The 17,368-nt window shown below is 39.8% G+C and overlaps 3 protein-coding genes across 5 annotated transcripts; 2 read left to right on the top strand and 1 right to left on the bottom strand.

Moving 5' to 3' along the window:
- The first annotated feature begins 316 nt into the window (after positions 1-316).
- On the top strand, positions 317-6,265 carry mfsd10 (major facilitator superfamily domain containing 10). 3 transcript variants are annotated; one of them, XM_079161457.1, is made up of 13 exons: positions 317-393; positions 1,391-1,575; positions 2,080-2,176; positions 2,308-2,411; positions 2,596-2,754; positions 2,991-3,182; positions 4,102-4,204; positions 4,316-4,427; positions 4,525-4,633; positions 4,739-4,829; positions 5,210-5,257; positions 5,362-5,451; positions 5,698-6,265. In XM_079161457.1, exons 2-13 carry the CDS (start codon positions 1,423-1,425, stop codon positions 5,799-5,801), a joined length of 1,362 nt encoding a protein of 453 aa, XP_079017583.1. In that variant the 5' UTR covers positions 317-393; positions 1,391-1,422; the 3' UTR covers positions 5,802-6,265. The 3 variants fall into 3 exon arrangements, with proteins under 3 accessions (XP_079017583.1, XP_079017581.1, XP_079017582.1); XM_079161455.1 differs by having other exon boundaries at positions 4,298-4,427; XM_079161456.1 differs by lacking the exon at positions 317-393 and adding an exon at positions 400-449 and having other exon boundaries at positions 4,298-4,427.
- A 2,031-nt stretch (positions 6,266-8,296) lies between these two features.
- On the top strand, positions 8,297-12,747 carry coq2 (coenzyme Q2 4-hydroxybenzoate polyprenyltransferase). Its single transcript, XM_079160967.1, has 8 exons — positions 8,297-8,826; positions 9,156-9,498; positions 10,286-10,452; positions 10,603-10,724; positions 11,157-11,242; positions 11,639-11,772; positions 11,925-12,113; positions 12,263-12,747. The coding sequence occupies exons 1-8, from the start codon at positions 8,782-8,784 to the stop codon at positions 12,416-12,418; spliced, it is 1,242 nt and encodes a 413-aa protein (XP_079017093.1). The 5' UTR covers positions 8,297-8,781; the 3' UTR covers positions 12,419-12,747.
- A 180-nt stretch (positions 12,748-12,927) lies between these two features.
- Positions 12,928-14,182, bottom strand: mboat4 (membrane bound O-acyltransferase domain containing 4). The gene has a single exon (XM_079160968.1). The coding sequence runs from the start codon at positions 14,171-14,173 to the stop codon at positions 13,214-13,216; it is 960 nt and encodes a 319-aa protein (XP_079017094.1). The 5' UTR covers positions 14,174-14,182; the 3' UTR covers positions 12,928-13,213.
- Positions 14,183-17,368: the final 3,186 nt, after the last annotated feature.

Genomic DNA, 17,368 nt, shown 5'->3' with positions numbered 1-17,368 from the left:
TTAGACAAATTGTAGCTCAACAGTGAGCAACATCTAATTTATCACAATGCAAATGAAGCTATCACTTGTATTATTAAAACTAATAAGAGTAAGGCAGTTGAATGTGTGGGAAGGACTTAACACGTATCTACTGTCCCGGTTTGCTATTCCGAATGTTGGAGTTCCCCGTTGGCTTTGCCCGGGTAAATATTTACGACCAACGGACATGATTGGATGTGGAACGCGGAAATACGAGCTTCCGATGAACACCTGAAGGCGGCATTTTCGCCTGTGCGCGCTGGGTTGGTTACGACATTCTTGTCATCCAAATGTAAGAAGACACCGTTTCCTGGTGTGGACCTATAATAATGGACCGATGAGAGAGAGAGAGAGAGGTAGACCTGCTCGAGTCGGGTAAGTGTTCAGTGTGATCTGTTTGGATTTATAGGTTACGGGTCTGCACATACTGTGTAAGTATAGGAACTGTGAAATGTGTCCGTTCGCTTGGTCAAATGTAGTTGCGGTGTCCGAGGAGAGGTGATGCTGGTCAATCTCACTGGATCGATGCCATACATGGTGGAGGCAACTATTTGTCGGAAATGTGTTATTTATCAGAGGCACAGTTTTGGGACTAATTCAAGTTAAGATGTGTTTTCATGTCGGTGCGAGTTAATAATAATTAGATCAACTTTGAGCTGACATTTGTGGTTGCAGTTGTTTCCTCCTTCCTCTTTGAGCAACACCTTTTTTCGGTCTTTCCTGATGACTTACTGGAAGTAGTCAATGGACATTAGTTGCAACTCTACTGGCATACATCTACTTTTGTAAACCTCTATTTGTTTACATATAGCATATCAGAATCACGTCGCCTTATCAACAACTTTCACATGTTTACACAGGGTTTAACTGAGCCCCACGTGGAGTTAAACAACTCACCCTGTACATTTTTTTGCAAAGTTCTACTCATTAATCTGCAGATAACTAACTCACTGTCTGTATTAATGCTTTATTTTACTGGTTTCCTACTGACTCATTTTCTAGAAAGTAACTGACATGTATCTGCAAATCAGGAGGTTTTCTGGTGATAACTATATAATGTAATGTGTATTACTTATTAAAGAGACACTGTTCAGTTGATACACTTCCATTTAATTAATTCATTAGAAATATAACCTATAGTGTGCAGCAGGCCAACTGAACATGCACAAATATATAAACAATCAAGCACAAGTTTTGTCCTTAAATGTCCAATATATATTCCCATATATAAATATTTTTTTTCCAGGAAACTCAAGAAAGTTATTAGGAAATTACAGACTTGTACAAATATGCTGTTTGTTATACTTTCCCGATGGTTCATTTGTTCCTGTCTTTTTCTAACATATACTGTATGTGTTTTACGTATGTACAGGAACAGAAAAGACGTCATATTTAGTCCCAGGAATGTCAGCCGTAAACAAACCCGCAGAGGATGGCAGCTCCTTCTCATCAAAGGTCATCAACATTGTGTTTATCACCCTGCTGTTGGACCTGCTGGGATTTACACTGATTCTACCTCTACTTCCTTCTATTTTGGACCATTATGCACAAACGGGGGTCAGTTTTGTTTTTTGAAAGCCATCAGTTTTTGATGATTCTACCAGCCTTACGTCCTGATTTGAGTTGCATTTGATTGCATGTAAATTAAGATAATTTATTATCACCTGTGACGATATTTTCAGCAGTTAAATCATCGGACTGTTTTGGAACATATGGGCGCCAGACAATAATCTCTTGTTCCCTTGGCAAGACAGTCGTGCATCAGTTTCGCCGATTGGAACCGGTGTTTGTAGTTTAGAAACTGACTCTGCTGTTTGAATCATGGTGTGATTTGGACAGACAATGTGACGAATCTGATGCTCTGTTGAACAAAGGAGGCCTTGTGTGAAGAATCTGTTCCATAAAAGCCAGAACCAACTCATGAGTGATTATATTAGTCGTCATGTGCTGTGTCTGTGTGTGTGACTCTGTATGCTGACTCATTCTGAACAGACATATTCACTAGTGTTTGTATTGTCCATGTGTAATGTTATATATTCTGTGTTTTGTCTTGTTGGACAGGATGGCGTATATCAGTCTCTGCAGAGTGTTGTGGACTGGTTCAGGGAGGTCGTCGGGATTCCTATGGAAAAGAAATACAACAGTGTCCTGTTTGGAGGTATATTGGATTGATTTCATATTCAATATAACGTATGTGGAGCTCTACTTTTCATGACACTATGACTAATTAAAATTGTAATACTGGCAAGAAACTGGCCTCATTTGTTTGCTCCTCAATTTAACTTTCAGGTCTCATCGGGTCGTTGTTTTCTCTGCTGCAGTTCCTGTCGTCGCCTGTAACCGGGGCTCTGTCAGACCGTTATGGCAGACGACCCTTGCTCATTCTTACCACAGTGAGTAAAATGCCATATCACACTACTTTATGTTTTTTTTACAACTTTACAATATAAACTTCAGTATCCTTTCACATTGGAAGCCACTAGAGTCACTTCGGCATAGTCGCCACTCCACGAAACCATGCAGCTTTTACCATCAGCCCTGATTCATTCGGGTCTAATTGGGTGCCTTGTGTTCCAGTTAGGGCTGATGTCCTCCTATGCGGTCTGGGCCGTTTCCCGGAGCTTCAGCATGTTCCTTTTGTTTCGGGTAATTGGGGGCATTTGCAAGGGCAACGTCAGCCTCTGCACCGCCATCGTGGCCGACTTGCCTTGCCCAAAAGCACGGAACCGAGGAATGGTAGGCACATATTTTCATTGGCCGTTTCAGGAAATGTATTGTTAAGATACGGCATTCAAAAAACCCCATAATGTGATGTGATGCATGCTCCATCTTTCGCTGGAGGTTCATGTATGAAAACAAGCTCTGCTAGTTTTCATTTAAATCTCATTGTTGTGCTGTTTGCCAGTTAATAACTTTGTATCTGACCTTCAGGTAAATGTCCTAAAATCTAACTCTAATTTCATTATGACCAGGCTATGATCGGCATTGCCTTCTCCCTAGGCTTCACTGTGGGACCTCTGATGGGTGCCTACTTTGCCCTCAGCTCCAAAACAACAGGGAATGTCTTCTACCAAACTCCAGCTCTGCTCGCCTTGGCCTTCAGCGTAGCTGATCTGCTCTTTATTTGGGTCGTGCTGCCAGAGACGCTCACAAAGGATGTCCAGGTTGGCTATGGAAACATTCACACTGCCAACTGACAAACTGAATAACTTGCAGTTTTACTCAAGTTTCGTGCAGCATGTCGTACGAGATTTAGATGAGAAGATTGGTACCGCTCTCTAATGTCTGTACGGTAAATATGAAGCTTCAGCCAGTTAGCTTAGCTTTGCATGAAGGCTGCAAAGAGAGGGAAACAGCTTGTCTGGCTCTGCCCAAAGTTAACAAAATACGCCAACAGGCAATTTAAGATTGTGCTTGTTTAAAAAAACAGCCTATTGTTGTTTCACCTGGGGTTATGTGCCAGACTACTTCTTGGTTGAAAGCAGTATTTTCCTGACAAGACTCCAGGAAGTAATTCGACCTTTTGTCTGACTGAAGCTGGGTGGAGCTATGCTGGGAATTACCTGGTGTCATTCACCGAACCCTATGATCTAAGAACAATATCAGTGTACATTGTCCTGTCATAACAAGTACCATAAAGCAAACAGAAGAGCAAGGGAGCTGTCAATCAAGTGCAGTTTATACATACCTTCACACCTGTGTGAGTGGAATATGGGCGCATAGGAGCTTAAAAACGTATGTGAAACAAAACAACAAATAAAAGAAGTCTGTAGGTTGATACAGTATGTATGTAAAGATTTGTGTAATTATTTATTACATTTTCACTTGTAATAATAATAATCACACATAAAATGAAATGCACATCAAGTGACAGCAAAACATACTCATTCAACGCAATAATTAAAGGTTCAAACATCATCACTACTCACTGATTGATATATGTAAGAATCATGGTTATTGTTTTCGCTCAGTGATAAAGTCAAATACCAGTTTATTTTCCTTAGTGGCTGAAAACATTATTGTTCTCACAACATCATTATTCTATTTTAAAGGATACAGATTGTTTTTCTTGTTTCATCCTAGGCTTCATCTTCGGGGTTCGGGGACTCCAGGGACCTCCTGAACCCATTATCTTTGTTCCATTTTTCAGCTGTTACCAGGACAAAAGATCCGCCTCCAAAAGAACGTGGGTACTGCACATACTGAACGCCTCTGTAGCGAAAGAGGCTTACATCCATTTGACCCATATAAAGCATGAATGAACACTGAATGATAAAAGGTGGAAATGTCTTTACAGGAATGCAGAAGCTTCAAGCGTTGGGCCTGGTTTATTTCTGCTACCTCTTCCTGTTCTCTGGTCTGGAGTTCACGCTGAGTTTTCTCACTCACCAACGCTTCCACTTTACAAGGTATGAACTCAAAGATGAAGCGGTGTGCTCTATCAGTTACAGTAAACGCACCCGAGTAGCAACCCTTTGATTTTTACGAGCATTTTTCTCTCACTAGTATGCAGCAAGGAAAGATGTTCTTCTTCATTGGTGTCATCATGGCTTTGATCCAGGGGGGTTATGCTCGCAGAATCAAACCCGGGCAGCATATCATGGCTGTTAGAATGGTAGGAGCATCTTTTGTTTACATGACAAAAACCTGTATAGTGAAAGACATGATCCACCGCTACGCCTTTGTTTTCTTAAACAACCACTTTTCTCATTTTTTTTAGGCAATCGTAGCATTAATCCCAGCGTTTATTCTCATCGGGCTCTCATGGAATATAACGATGCTCTACGCTGGCTTGGCTTTATACGCATTTGGTGAGCTCATTTTATATCGTATGTCCCCTTAACAGAAGTTACGCCTTTTATTGTACCCAAGAACGTGTGATGTTAGTTAAATGTAACTGATAAACAATGGCTTGATAATGCACTTGAGTAGAGTCAGATTAGAAAACGAGATAGAAAATAAAGATGGTAATATTAGAATACCTGATTGAATAAAGGTTAAATAAAAATAAAACACAACATACAACCAATCACACATTACAGTTTGTATGCAGCAGGATAATATCCATAGACAATACATGAAAATGTAAAGCATAACATATAGCTACATCTAGAGAATTATTTATTTATGTTAAATGCATTGTATTGTGTGTTTACATTTGTCGTTTATAATTTGTTCATTTTTGTGACAGCGGCTGCAATAGTAGTTCCATGCCTGTCGACGCTTGTTTCTGGCCACGGTGAGCCTCTTTATTAGTTCATGTTTATGGAAACTCACAACCCATTTTGATTAGACTAGAATGTGCATGTTGTTCCTGATTATCTACTGTGGATATTCCTCCAGGGTCGGCCAATCAGAAGGGCACAGTGATGGGGATTCTCCGAAGTTTGGGCGCCCTGGCCAGAGCACTGGGACCCGTTGTGTCATCCTCCGGTAAGGAAGCCAGATGGCAGTAATAACATCAAATGCTGCTGAAATTTGTTGACAATTTATGAAACATTAGGCAGCACACACAAGCCACTAACTCTTTTGAGAGAATAATCTTTGAATTCCTCAGTTGTAATACCTTATTCTGAAGAAATAGCATGGATACTGGGCATGGTGTCAATTTGTACAGACTGATGTACAGTGTATGTATAATCTTGCTTGGTAAAAATTCTGTTTGTGTTTTCTTCACAGTTTACTGGATAGCTGGAGCTCAAATCTGTTTTCTTCTCACATCAGCCTCTTTCATTATTCCTCTGGCTCTCCTGAGGACAGCCAGCAGGCTGAAGGATGAGTGAGAGACACAAACCCTTGACCGAGCCTCTGCTTGCAGAGACATTTTATAGCTCATATGAATGTTATGATGTTTACATCTGCTGGTAAAACAAGCACCTGTGTCTTACTTTGACGCAAACAAAAATAATGATGAGATGTATGCTTTCTGCACTGTTTGCCAAGCATCATCACATGGAACAAAATAATGCAAGAAGACAATGCACATGCCAAAAACAAGAGATGTTATTGTACAAATTAGGGTATTGCCTTTTAATGTGCAAATTTAGAACTGCTCATAATGTGAAATGTATGGGTTAGAGTGGGGTACAAATAACATTTGTGTTAATAGATATACTTTTATAATGCAGTATTTTATCATGCACTCAGATTTTATATTTTACGAAGCAACATTTTATTTTAGCTCACTTTAAACATGTGGATATTATATTTTCTTGCTTTAAAAAGAGAATAAACGAGTTAGTCAACATCTGTGTATCAAAATGAATTATTATTTGTCTTCAGATTGTACAAAAGGGTTTTCAGTAAACTTAATTGCAATGGTGGAAAGTAATCAAATACATCTTCTCACGTAAAAACTTTGAAGTAGGCTACTTGTACTTTATTTCCATGTTGTGCTACATGATACTTTGACTCCACTGCATATATTTTACTCCACAGCATGTATCTTTTGCTGCTGTTGAAGATGTCACATAAATCCACCCAACATTATAGACTGTAGTAAAAATCCACCTACCAGCTGCAATTTTATAATACTACTTGCATATTTATACCTAAATTATTATTATTATCAAAATCTTCTGCATAAATGATGTATAAATGAAAAAATATGGAATAACAGGAGTAAAAGTGTTCTACCCAATCTACAAGACATTGTACATCATGGTACTAATACTTTTAATTAAATAAGTTATTTCAAAATATTAGTAGAAAGTTATTGATTCAAGCAATACAATACTATACTGTACTATACTTAACTTGTAAGTTCGCTGTATATCAGAGTGATTTTCTAAACCAGATGCAAAGTTTTGGACGATTGTTAGCGGTTGTCTTCTACGTCTGTGATTGGTTCCGCGTACGGACATTGTTTACTCCGGAACAATATCATGCGGACCACAACAAGACAGCGTAACAGCGGTGCAGCTGTGGGTGGAGTGTTGTGAGAGATGTCGGCAACATCAGCAGGACGTAAGCGAGGAAAGTCAATTTAAAAAAAAGATGAAATCCAGCTGTTTGTCAAAGCAGCAGTGAACCACTTAGCAATTAAACTTTCTGCAAACAGATTAGAATGGAAGGGTAATTGAAGCTTTGAAGGATGATGGTAGAGGAACAAGGATAAACATAACTGCAGGTACTGAAACAGCAATATGTATCACATTAGTGTATAATGCATTGGCTGGAGTAAGTAAATGGGACGTTTGCAACAGTAGGAAATGAGCATTACTCGTTATCATGTTTGATAGGAGAACTAGTGGAAGTCAGACCAGGTGGTGGAATCCCAAAGTGGATCTTTCAAAAAGCAAACTGGGATAAGTTCCAAAAGTTAAGTGAGATAACAATGACAAACATTTACATTTCTGGATTTATAGATGACATAAACTAGTAACTTCAGCAATAATTATTGCAGCAAATAACCAGGAGTAAAAATAGGATAAATAGGAAACATGTACCATGGTGGACAGAGGAGTGCTGCCAGGCTGTAAAAAAAACAGAAATAGCGCATTCAGACACGTCAAAAGAACCCATTACATGCAACATTTGATTCAGTATAAATAGGCCCAGGCAGTGGTGAGATAACAGTACTGTATGCAATACTGTATGAAGTCTTTCAGTCAGCCGCACAAATAACTAATCAGGGAGGTCAAGTTACATTCCAGCACATGTAGGGGTGAGTGGTAGGAATGAGAAGGTGGATGAGTTCGCAAAGAGGGCTTTAAAAAAGGAAACATAGAAATACAAACTAGTATTGGTAAAGCAGAGGTCAAGTGTGTTATCTGGGAATACATCTTTCTTAAAGAAGTTTATTTTTTTATAAGATATGACGGAAATGCAGTGATATGGTACAAGAGAAGCTAGGGTTTTATAGGTCTAGACTCTAGAGTACAACACGTTTAGGATAAATATATAGTTTAATATGGTATGTGTGGTATTTTTTAATTCATTAATTACTTTTTGTTTGTTTTGTTTTGGGGAAATATTGTAAGTATATTGGCTGAGCAGAAGGTGGCGCTCATGCACCAATTAACTGGATGCCAACCGCCGAAGAAGAAGAAGAAGTAGAAGAAGAAGAAGAAGAAGAAGAAGCAGCAGAAGAAGAAGAAGAAGAAGCAGCAGAAGAAGCAGCAGAAGCAGCAGAAGAAGCAGTGCTGCTATGAACGATTAGCCACCTGTATAATGGCTAGTCTGTTATTTTCTCTACTGTAACCCACAGTGTAAGTTTGTTTCACTTTATTGGGTTTCAAGACAAGTTAACGTTGATACAGACGTTTTAAATAGCTCGCGGGACCTTAAGTTAGCAAATTAGGTTTGTGGCTAACACACACATGTTCAACTGTCATAGAAATGGACTTTGTAGTGTCATTTTGCTTCCTAAGAAAATACAAAATACAAACAGAAAGAAGCTGCCAGAGAGTCTGGTGGTAAGTTACTGCAGTTGTTAAGGCTGAGGCTGGGTTGTTATTGTCTTTTAATAATTTTCTCTTAATAAGTCTCCTTAAGAAATACAGCAGTTTATGACAACAAGATGGAGATGTGAGATCACCATGTCAGTTCTATTTCATCCTTACTGACCGCCAGAGGCAGTGTTTAACACTGGATATCTTCTGTCTCGCGCATGCGCAGGTCGAATATTTATATCAACAAAGTCACCTGTGACCTCGGATGACCCCCCGTCGTCTATAAGTTCCGGTGTCATTCCGAGTTCAGTCCTTTTTCATCTTCTCGCTACGCAGGTTGGCTACCATGGTAGAATAAGCTTAAACAAAGATGTGTCTACGATCAAGACATATTGGAGCTTGTCGCTGTAGCCTTGTGAGTCTAATAACCAGGGGCACATCGTGGTACACATGCCCAGATTGCTACATTTAAAACTCAAGTTTCTTTGGGGGAAGATTTTGTTGAATGCTGAGCTGAAATCAGCAAACACGAATCTGATTTCGGTGTTTTTATTTTCAAGATGTGTGAGAGAGCTGAGGTGAAGACAGCATTACACATTAACACCTCAGTGCTTGTGCAGCTGATTCACTCTGACACAAAGGGAATGCCTGTTGCAGCAAATCAGTCCTCCTTTGTGAAAAAGCCGTTGATGTACGTGTGTGTGGGTGTGTGTGGGTGTATGTGTGTTTTCATTTGTGGTTTAGGGAGGATATTACCGGAGGAACACCATGTTCCCAGCCAAGCTGACCAGCCAGTTAACTCTGAACACCCTGAGGAGGATTCGTCATGGAGCTCTTTGTTCCCTGTCCAACGTCTTCCTTCACACAGAAGGAGGGAGGACTAGAGATGGGACGAGTCTCCACTCAGATTCCAGCGTGTTGAAGAGAGAACTATGCGCCCAGAGGGTTTGGCACCCTTCACTCAGACCTCAGGAAACACGGCAATATGGGAGAAGATCATTCAGTTTATCAGCTGCCACAGTTGTGAATTCAGCACCCGGTCCTGTCCAGCCGTACCTCCGGTTGATGAGGCTGGACAAACCTATTGGTGAGTACATCACATCTATCTGTGTATGTTTATAACCTATGTTTTATACAAAGACTGATGCTGTGTGTGGATATAATATAAATATTGGTTTTAAAAAGTTATATCTTGATTGGTTCTGCATTATTTTAGTGCAGATGCTTGGAACATTGTCAAATCTGCATTTTGTTTGGGATCTTTCTTTGGGAGTAATTCACCCAGTTGTGTAATAACCAACTTTATGAGAATATGATTGTGTATTAGAAAACACACAAAGACCTTAAGATAGACGGACTAAAAAGATGAACTTGGTTTTCAGCTATATTATCCAAGAACATTTCCAGAAGTTTATTTTAAAAGTAGTGTGTGCTATGAAATATATTTGTATCAGCTTCAAAAGACCATATTAATGCATCCCTATGTTTATATCTGCTTTTATAACTTAAAGTGTGATGTTCTTCCCCTCACATTGCCACACACATTGCCCTAACCCAGTCTGTGTTCTTGCTTATACTCTCAAATCCTAATCTCTTGTTTAGTTCACTTGAGTGATGGTGTGTCACGATAACTGGATATATCGTCCCAGAAATAATTGAGATAAACGATGATATTGTCATTTCAAGATAATTTGTATGCCGCTGATATGATAATATTAATATACAAATAATGCAAGCACACCCTTTCAAAGAGCAGTTCACTTTGAACTGTTATGAATATATAGGCATTGGAATTGGAATGTGACTGCCAATCAGTTTGTCAATGTTTACGACTTGTTTGTTTGTTTGTTTGTTTGTTTGTGTGTGTGTTGTAGGGACATGGCTGCTCTACCTCCCGTGTACATGGAGCATTGCTCTGGCTGCCGACCCCGGATGCCTCCCACACCTGGGCATGCTCACCCTGTTTGGTGCGGGTGCCCTACTGATGAGAGGAGCGGGCTGCACCATCAATGACATGTGGGATAAAGACTTTGACAAAAAGGTATATCAAAGCCATGATACGATACGATGCTGTTCATTGGATGTAGTGCCTGCGTCACCGCCCTCCTTACTACTATGCTACGGTAAGAAGCATACATTCCTAATGTGATTTCTGCACTCGCTGAATGAAAGTGTTGATGTTTTTGTGCAGGTGGCCCGGACGGCAACTCGACCCATTGCATCAGGAGAGATTTCTCAGAAGCAGGCACTGGTCTTCTTAGGAGGGCAGCTTTCACTGGCACTCGGGATTCTCTTGTGTCTCAACTATTACAGGTACCCAGTGATCTTCATGGTGTCATTAGATCTGTATCGTCATCAGTTTAGGAACGTTACAGAAACATAGATGGAACAAATTACCAAGTGTGTAGGTCAAACAACAAACACTGTCTTTAGACTTTATTTCTCCTGCTGTTCCATAGTTAGATCATCGGTAATGCAAAACATATTGCAACGCTCATATTTGCACCTAACTATTGTTTTAGGGTTAGGGTTTAGACAGATTGAAAATTTGTGAGCCTATCCTTAAACACTGGATAAAACTTGCGTTTTTATAGATACGTTACTTGCAGTCTGTTAATGTACTATAACATATAGTCTAACATATTATGTTAGAATACAGACACACAAAGACAAAACAGCAAAGTTGTTTTTATATCTAAAGGCTCAACATTGTTTGACTCACAGTTTTCATAATGCTCTCTACAGCATAGCTTTGGGCGCTGCCTCTTTATCTCTTGTCATCTCCTACCCGCTGATGAAGAGGATCACCTACTGGCCACAGTTTGTGTTGGGTATGTACTGTATAAGGTTCTCCTGTGGTGTTCTACATCTGAAACCAAGGCTGCGTTCACACCAAATCATGCGTTCTTGAATGTGGGTAGTGCGTTCGGGGTGCGGAAGTGTGGCTCGCAGGAGATGCTCCCCCCCCCCAAAAAAAACCGGTGCGGCAAAAAGTTGAAATAGATTCAACTTTTTGAAGAGTCGCAACCCGACATTACGCTACGGTGACCGATCACGTATACAGTGATCAATGGACCATTCAAATCAAATGGGCCATTTAAGTGAACCGCCGCACAACACGGCGCTAATCGCCACACAGCCTGGTTTTGGTGTGAATGCAGCCTGAGAATCCTTCCCATCAGCAAAACTAAAGTTGGTCTCGTGTGTCTTCTATAACGTCTGTTTAGGCCTCACCTTTAACTGGGGAGCGCTGCTCGGCTGGTCCGCTGTCCAGGGCTTCTGTGATTGGTCCGTATGCCTCCCGCTGTATTTCTCAGGAGTGATGTGGACGCTGATATATGACACAATTTATGCACATCAGGTGATGTATGGGGCTCCACTGATCTTTGCTGTTCTTCTTTATGTTTTATAGAAAGCACTGGCATGAACATTTTCAGGCGCTCACATTTGGAAGAAATTGTTCGCTTTTTAACCTTAATGTCTGATATTGATTGTTCTCTGTTTGATAATAAGGATAAGGAGGACGACATGAAGATAGGAGTCAAATCTACTGCACTGAGGTTTCATGAGCAAACCAAACCGTGGCTCAGCGGCTTCATGGTGGCCATGATGTCAGGACTGGTTGTAACTGGAGTCAATGCTGAACAGACTCTCCCGTACTATGCTGTACTGTCCACAGTGGCTGTTCATCTAACGTATCAGGTGAGGAACATGGTGTTGTACAGTGTAGCCTGAAGGCTCTCTGCCAAAGGGATGACTATTCCAGTACGTATAGTACAGTGTCATTCCACAGTGGGATGTTATCACAGTTGATCTTTTTGAGTCTCTAACATTCCTCTCCTCTCTTATAGATTTACGCATTGGACATTAACAAACCAGAGGACTGCTGGAAGAAGTTTTCCTCAAACAGAAACCTCGGACTGTTGTTACTTTTAGGCATTGTTGCCGGCAATTTGTGGAAAGAAAGAAGAGAGACTTTGCTGCAAGACGAGGAAGCAGTCAGATAAGTGAGATCAGCAGAACAATTTACAGATCACAATCACATGCTACAATGTTGGGTTTTTAATTCTGAACGAAGTCCCATGAGACAACAAAAAGATGTACCGCAGGCTGTGTGATTTTAAATGTAACTTTTCAATTTATTTCTTTGCTCATGAAAACATTTACAGATTTAAAATTTCCTTTCAATGAATATTGTTGAGATTAAATTATTAAATAATACACCTCCTAGTACATACAAATATAATTCGCCTCTATGTTGCAGTGCTGCTAAGTGGACCTCCAATGGCTGCACAAATAAACACAAAACAACATGTAGTCACAATAAACATGCATAATTGGGGAAATTGTGTTGTTTCTGTTCAAAGCTGCATTAAGCAATTGTTACCACTAGGGAGCCGACAAATGGCCACCGTAGGAAGTATTTACTGGTTGTTTGGTTTCATTTCCAATTATTTAGAAAAATCTGAGTCTTTAGTTTAACTCTCATCACGAGTCTCTTGTTTACTTCAGCCTCTGTCTCTTCATGCGATGTTGATTGGGAACATACTCAGACTGAGCTGGTTGGATGAAATTGGATGCTGCCAATTCTTTTTTTAATAAGAGTTTATTTTTAGATTAGTCACACATAACCATGCAGTATATGTGCAGCGTGATGGAATAGTCTAAAAGCTGCACAGGCCTGCTCTCTCACATGACCGGGAGTTATTTATATCAGTGCCAATATCAAAATGACACATTGAATATGATTATCCATTGCTACGCTGTGAATAACATCAAAACACAGTAAGACGACATAAAGTTTAAATGACAGAACAAGCCTGTCGTTCACAGGATGACATTACTAAACTGTTGAGTTTTAATAAGATAAAGAGCAGAATTATGTTAAAAAGGGGAAACAGACTTATGTATGTTATCGCCAAAAGTCTCAAACCAGACATATTTCTTAATTCTACTGCTGTAACGATACAAGCAACACACATTTGAGTGTTAATCCAGTTTAAACAAGTGTATATTTTCCTCCACATTGGCGAGAGTTTTGGGTACAGGTAGCTGTGTATATGATAATCTGCCTTCACCGTTGCTGCCCAGGTTAAAATTCCCACAATGTGACCTAAATGACAACCATGCCACCACAGTGAGAAACTAAAAGTCATGAACAACGGGAAACGTTTGCACCTTTTGTACACCAGTCTACGCAGCCATGAAGCTGTTGTGGCGTTCCATCGACGGGCAAACTCTGACATGCGGCTTGACGCTTCGATGGTCCAGAAATCTCCATCGGATAGTCCGCTCCAGTCTGGGGAGTCTCCTGGTGAATGTACCCAAAAGCCAAACCCAGCTGCGTTATTGAGGCATTCACTGATCCTCCAGTGAGAATAATATTGGATCCTCAAAGTCCCCGCCAGACCCAAAACCCACAGGATACCATAGAGAGCGATTGAGTCAGAGGGATCATAGGTGCTCAGAAAATGGACAAGACAGTACCTTACCAACTCCAGCAGTAACACCTGCATCAGTTTTAAGAAGACTAAACCCAGTGGATCAGGTGGAGGGTTCACGCTGATCCCTTCCATTAAGGACACAAATCGCCTGTAGGAGCACAAAGGGCCTCCGAGCAGTGTGGTGAAATTGAAGATGTAGCTGACAAGAGGGAGAAGCGTCACACAAGCCTTCCTTTTGGATGAAGCGTTGAGTGTTAGCCGAACTCGTTTCTCCTGCAGGTCCATGGACACTGAGGTGATTCTCTGAGTGAGCAGCATCAAAGAGGACACGGCCCAAAACAATCTGAAAGTGGAGGAAGAGTTCATTTGATTACCAAAGAGGAATAAATGTTTAAATAATTGTATGCATTTCATGTTGTTTTTTCCCAGAGCACAGAGCAAAATGTCATTCAACAACTTGAGTTCAAAGCGTATTCATTTTTAATGGTCTGCATTCATGTTATATCCAGAGGGTTATCTTATTGGACTTCAGTGTACACACCGAACAGCTGATTTAAGATTAGTACCTGATACTGACAGGCTCATGCAGGTAGTATTCCCTGTACTGTATAAGCAGGTGCCAGAAGGTCTGCCACAACATCTGGATACCAAACACCCAGGCGTGGACACAGCTGGGATCCACAGAGCACACCAGCAGAATAAAGACCACGGTGGAGGTGAAGAGAAGCGAGCTGTAGATGCCCATTGTGACGACCGCCAGGATGCATCCACCAAAACAAACAAACAGGTACCTGTAGGTAGAATTATTGATTAAATGTTTAGCAAAGGTTTGCTAGTTGCAGCTTCTCCAATATGAGGATTTGCTGTTTTAAATCATTATAATCTGAAGATAATTGGCTTTTGGACTGTCAGTGGAACAATACAAGACATTTTCTGATATTTTATAGGCCGAACGATTAATCATAAACGGTCTGCAGATGAATTGATAATAGATTATTGTTAGTTGCACTTATTGAATATTTGTTGAATTTATTTATTTAAAGAAAACATTTAACAACAAATTGCTTTAATGGAGAAGTTAAAAATACAATCAGATAAATGAAATGCTAAATGAATATAAAATAAAAGTAGTATAAAAAAAGTATTGAATACTGTGTTGAATATTGTGGTCCTGCCGTAGACTTATGTTTCCGGTTGAACTGATTATTTTATATTTAATTTGATTTACAAATCCAACTTCACAAACCTGCTAACATTTAAATCCGAATGCTTATAGAGTATAAGGAGCGTAAGGCTCCAAGAATAACAATAACTTGACACTTTTCTTTGAAAAGGTAGTTTAGCAGATATTAAAAATCCATCGATTTTCAATTACATACCTGCATGTCAAGGACAGATATCCCCGCTTTGCAAGAAAAAAAAACAAAAATGCGAATGGAAGTGAAAAACACTGGTGCAGTAGAAACTGATGTCGTTCCCAGAAGCAGCTCATCAAACCCATATCTGAATCTCCAGGTGAATATCACAGAGAGAAGAACAAAGCTGCTGATACCAGACGTTGGCTGCCGATTGTCCTATTAAAGAGGGGAATGCTTGTTTTACCTGGACTGACTGACTCTACCATTCCACCTGTGGCCTGCATTAAAGCGATCCCTTTTATTTACCATTGTCACACAGTACTGATAATATGTAATCCTTTTGTTGATCCATAGGCTTGTTATCAGTCCATATTTTAGCAACTGTAGTAACCAAATCAAACACACAGCAACTGTTTTCACTCTCTTATTCCATTGTGTTTGAGTTTCTCACAAACTGCCCCACAATTTTAATCTCTGTCCATGTGTAATTTCACTCAGCTATATTTAAGTTTTCATATTCATTTTATTGGATCCTGTCTCAAGAAAGATTTACTAAATGTTAGAAGTTATAGGAACTGATTCAAAAATTACAAATATTACAAGCAACAGTTTATTTGTATAAAACATGAAAAACAGTTAAAGATAAAGAGTGAAGATGAGAAATGAAACATTTAACACCCGAGGTTATATTTTCATACTGACAAACTGCCATTAAAATTAATTAATTTGACCCAACCCTGCAGGGTGACGTAAGAGGTTTTGATCTGCATTCAATAAATGGTAAACGGGTCGGACCAGTCAGGCAAAGTTATTATATTACATATATTTTGTGACACGTCCTAAAGATCAACTGATTTAACATAAACAAGTCTAAATGTACTTAAGGTGTGTGTGTGTGTGTGTGTGTGTGTGTGTGTGTGTGTGTGTGTGTGTGTGTGTGCGCGCGCGCACTTGAATTAGAGGTATGATTTCTAGTCCAATGTGTCTGATGTTCTTCAAGTATAAACTTGTTTGTTTTAATTCTATTATCCGATTGGAGTTTATAGGCAGTTGTAAACCAATACTTAAGTTGCAGCCAGAACATACTCCCACGGAGGACCTACATTTTCCTGGAGATGGCAGTTGCCAATTCTGAGATGAGAAGGTTTGAGACGGGTTTTAGCCACATCCCCCTCACTTTAATTCACTTATTCAACAATGTTGAATTAAGAAAATGATGAACAAGGGTACTATTTATTACCATCGTACAATTTACTTATGGTACCACAAATTTAGCATATTTCTGACGACTTTCCCTAAAAGTCTGCTGACCGAGTATTCATTATTATACTTTTTGCAGTATTAAGGTGACAGTGTGTATATTTTGTTGCATTTAGCAGTGCGTTTGCAGACTATAGCCCTCAGACCATGGCCGTCCTTAACATAACAACATTACTTAAGGAGTAATGGACGTCAGACAGCGGCTTGCGTTACGACTGTTTTCCACTCTGCTGCTCATGTTACTGCAGTTTTCCCAAACCTGTTTGGGAACTACAGTGGCCTACAATAACATAAAAAGTATAAAGGCTCTCGCTACACCCAGTGTTTGTCTGTTCTGGGCTGCTGTAGCCTCTGTGGAAGAGGACTCGCTCCCTATTTAGATATGAGATTATATTTAAATGAAACATAACATTTCTTAGTTTTAGGTGTTTATACACGAATAAAAACCGAGCTGTGAATATTAAATTTAATTTCTGCTAATAGATCGCTCTAATAGACTACTCTCATTTGATGAATCATTTATATCATATGCATTGAATGTGTTGTAAATGTGTTATGTTGTATATTCCATTTTTGGGGGGGGAGTTCTTCCTGTACCGATGTGAGGGTCCCGGGACAGAGGATGTCGTATGTGTACAGATTGTTAAGCCATCTGAGGCAAGTTTGTGATTTATGATTTTGGGCAATACAAAATATATTGAATTGAATTGGAGATCCCCCTAAATCCTGCACACTGTGCCTTTTTAACTGTCAACTGTCAAACTGAGTTTGAAGGCAGGTTTAAACCAGTACTTGAGTTGCTGGCATTCAGAACATAATCCCACATAGTTGGAGATGGCATTTGCCAATTCTGAGATGAGAAGGTGTGACTGAACAAAACAACAACTTTGTTTTT

Source organism: Pholis gunnellus, assembly GCF_910591455.1.
Source record: "Pholis gunnellus genome assembly, chromosome: 6".
NCBI classification, from domain to species: domain Eukaryota; kingdom Metazoa; phylum Chordata; class Actinopteri; order Perciformes; family Pholidae; genus Pholis; species Pholis gunnellus.
This window is presented reverse-complemented; position numbering and strand designations above follow the sequence as displayed.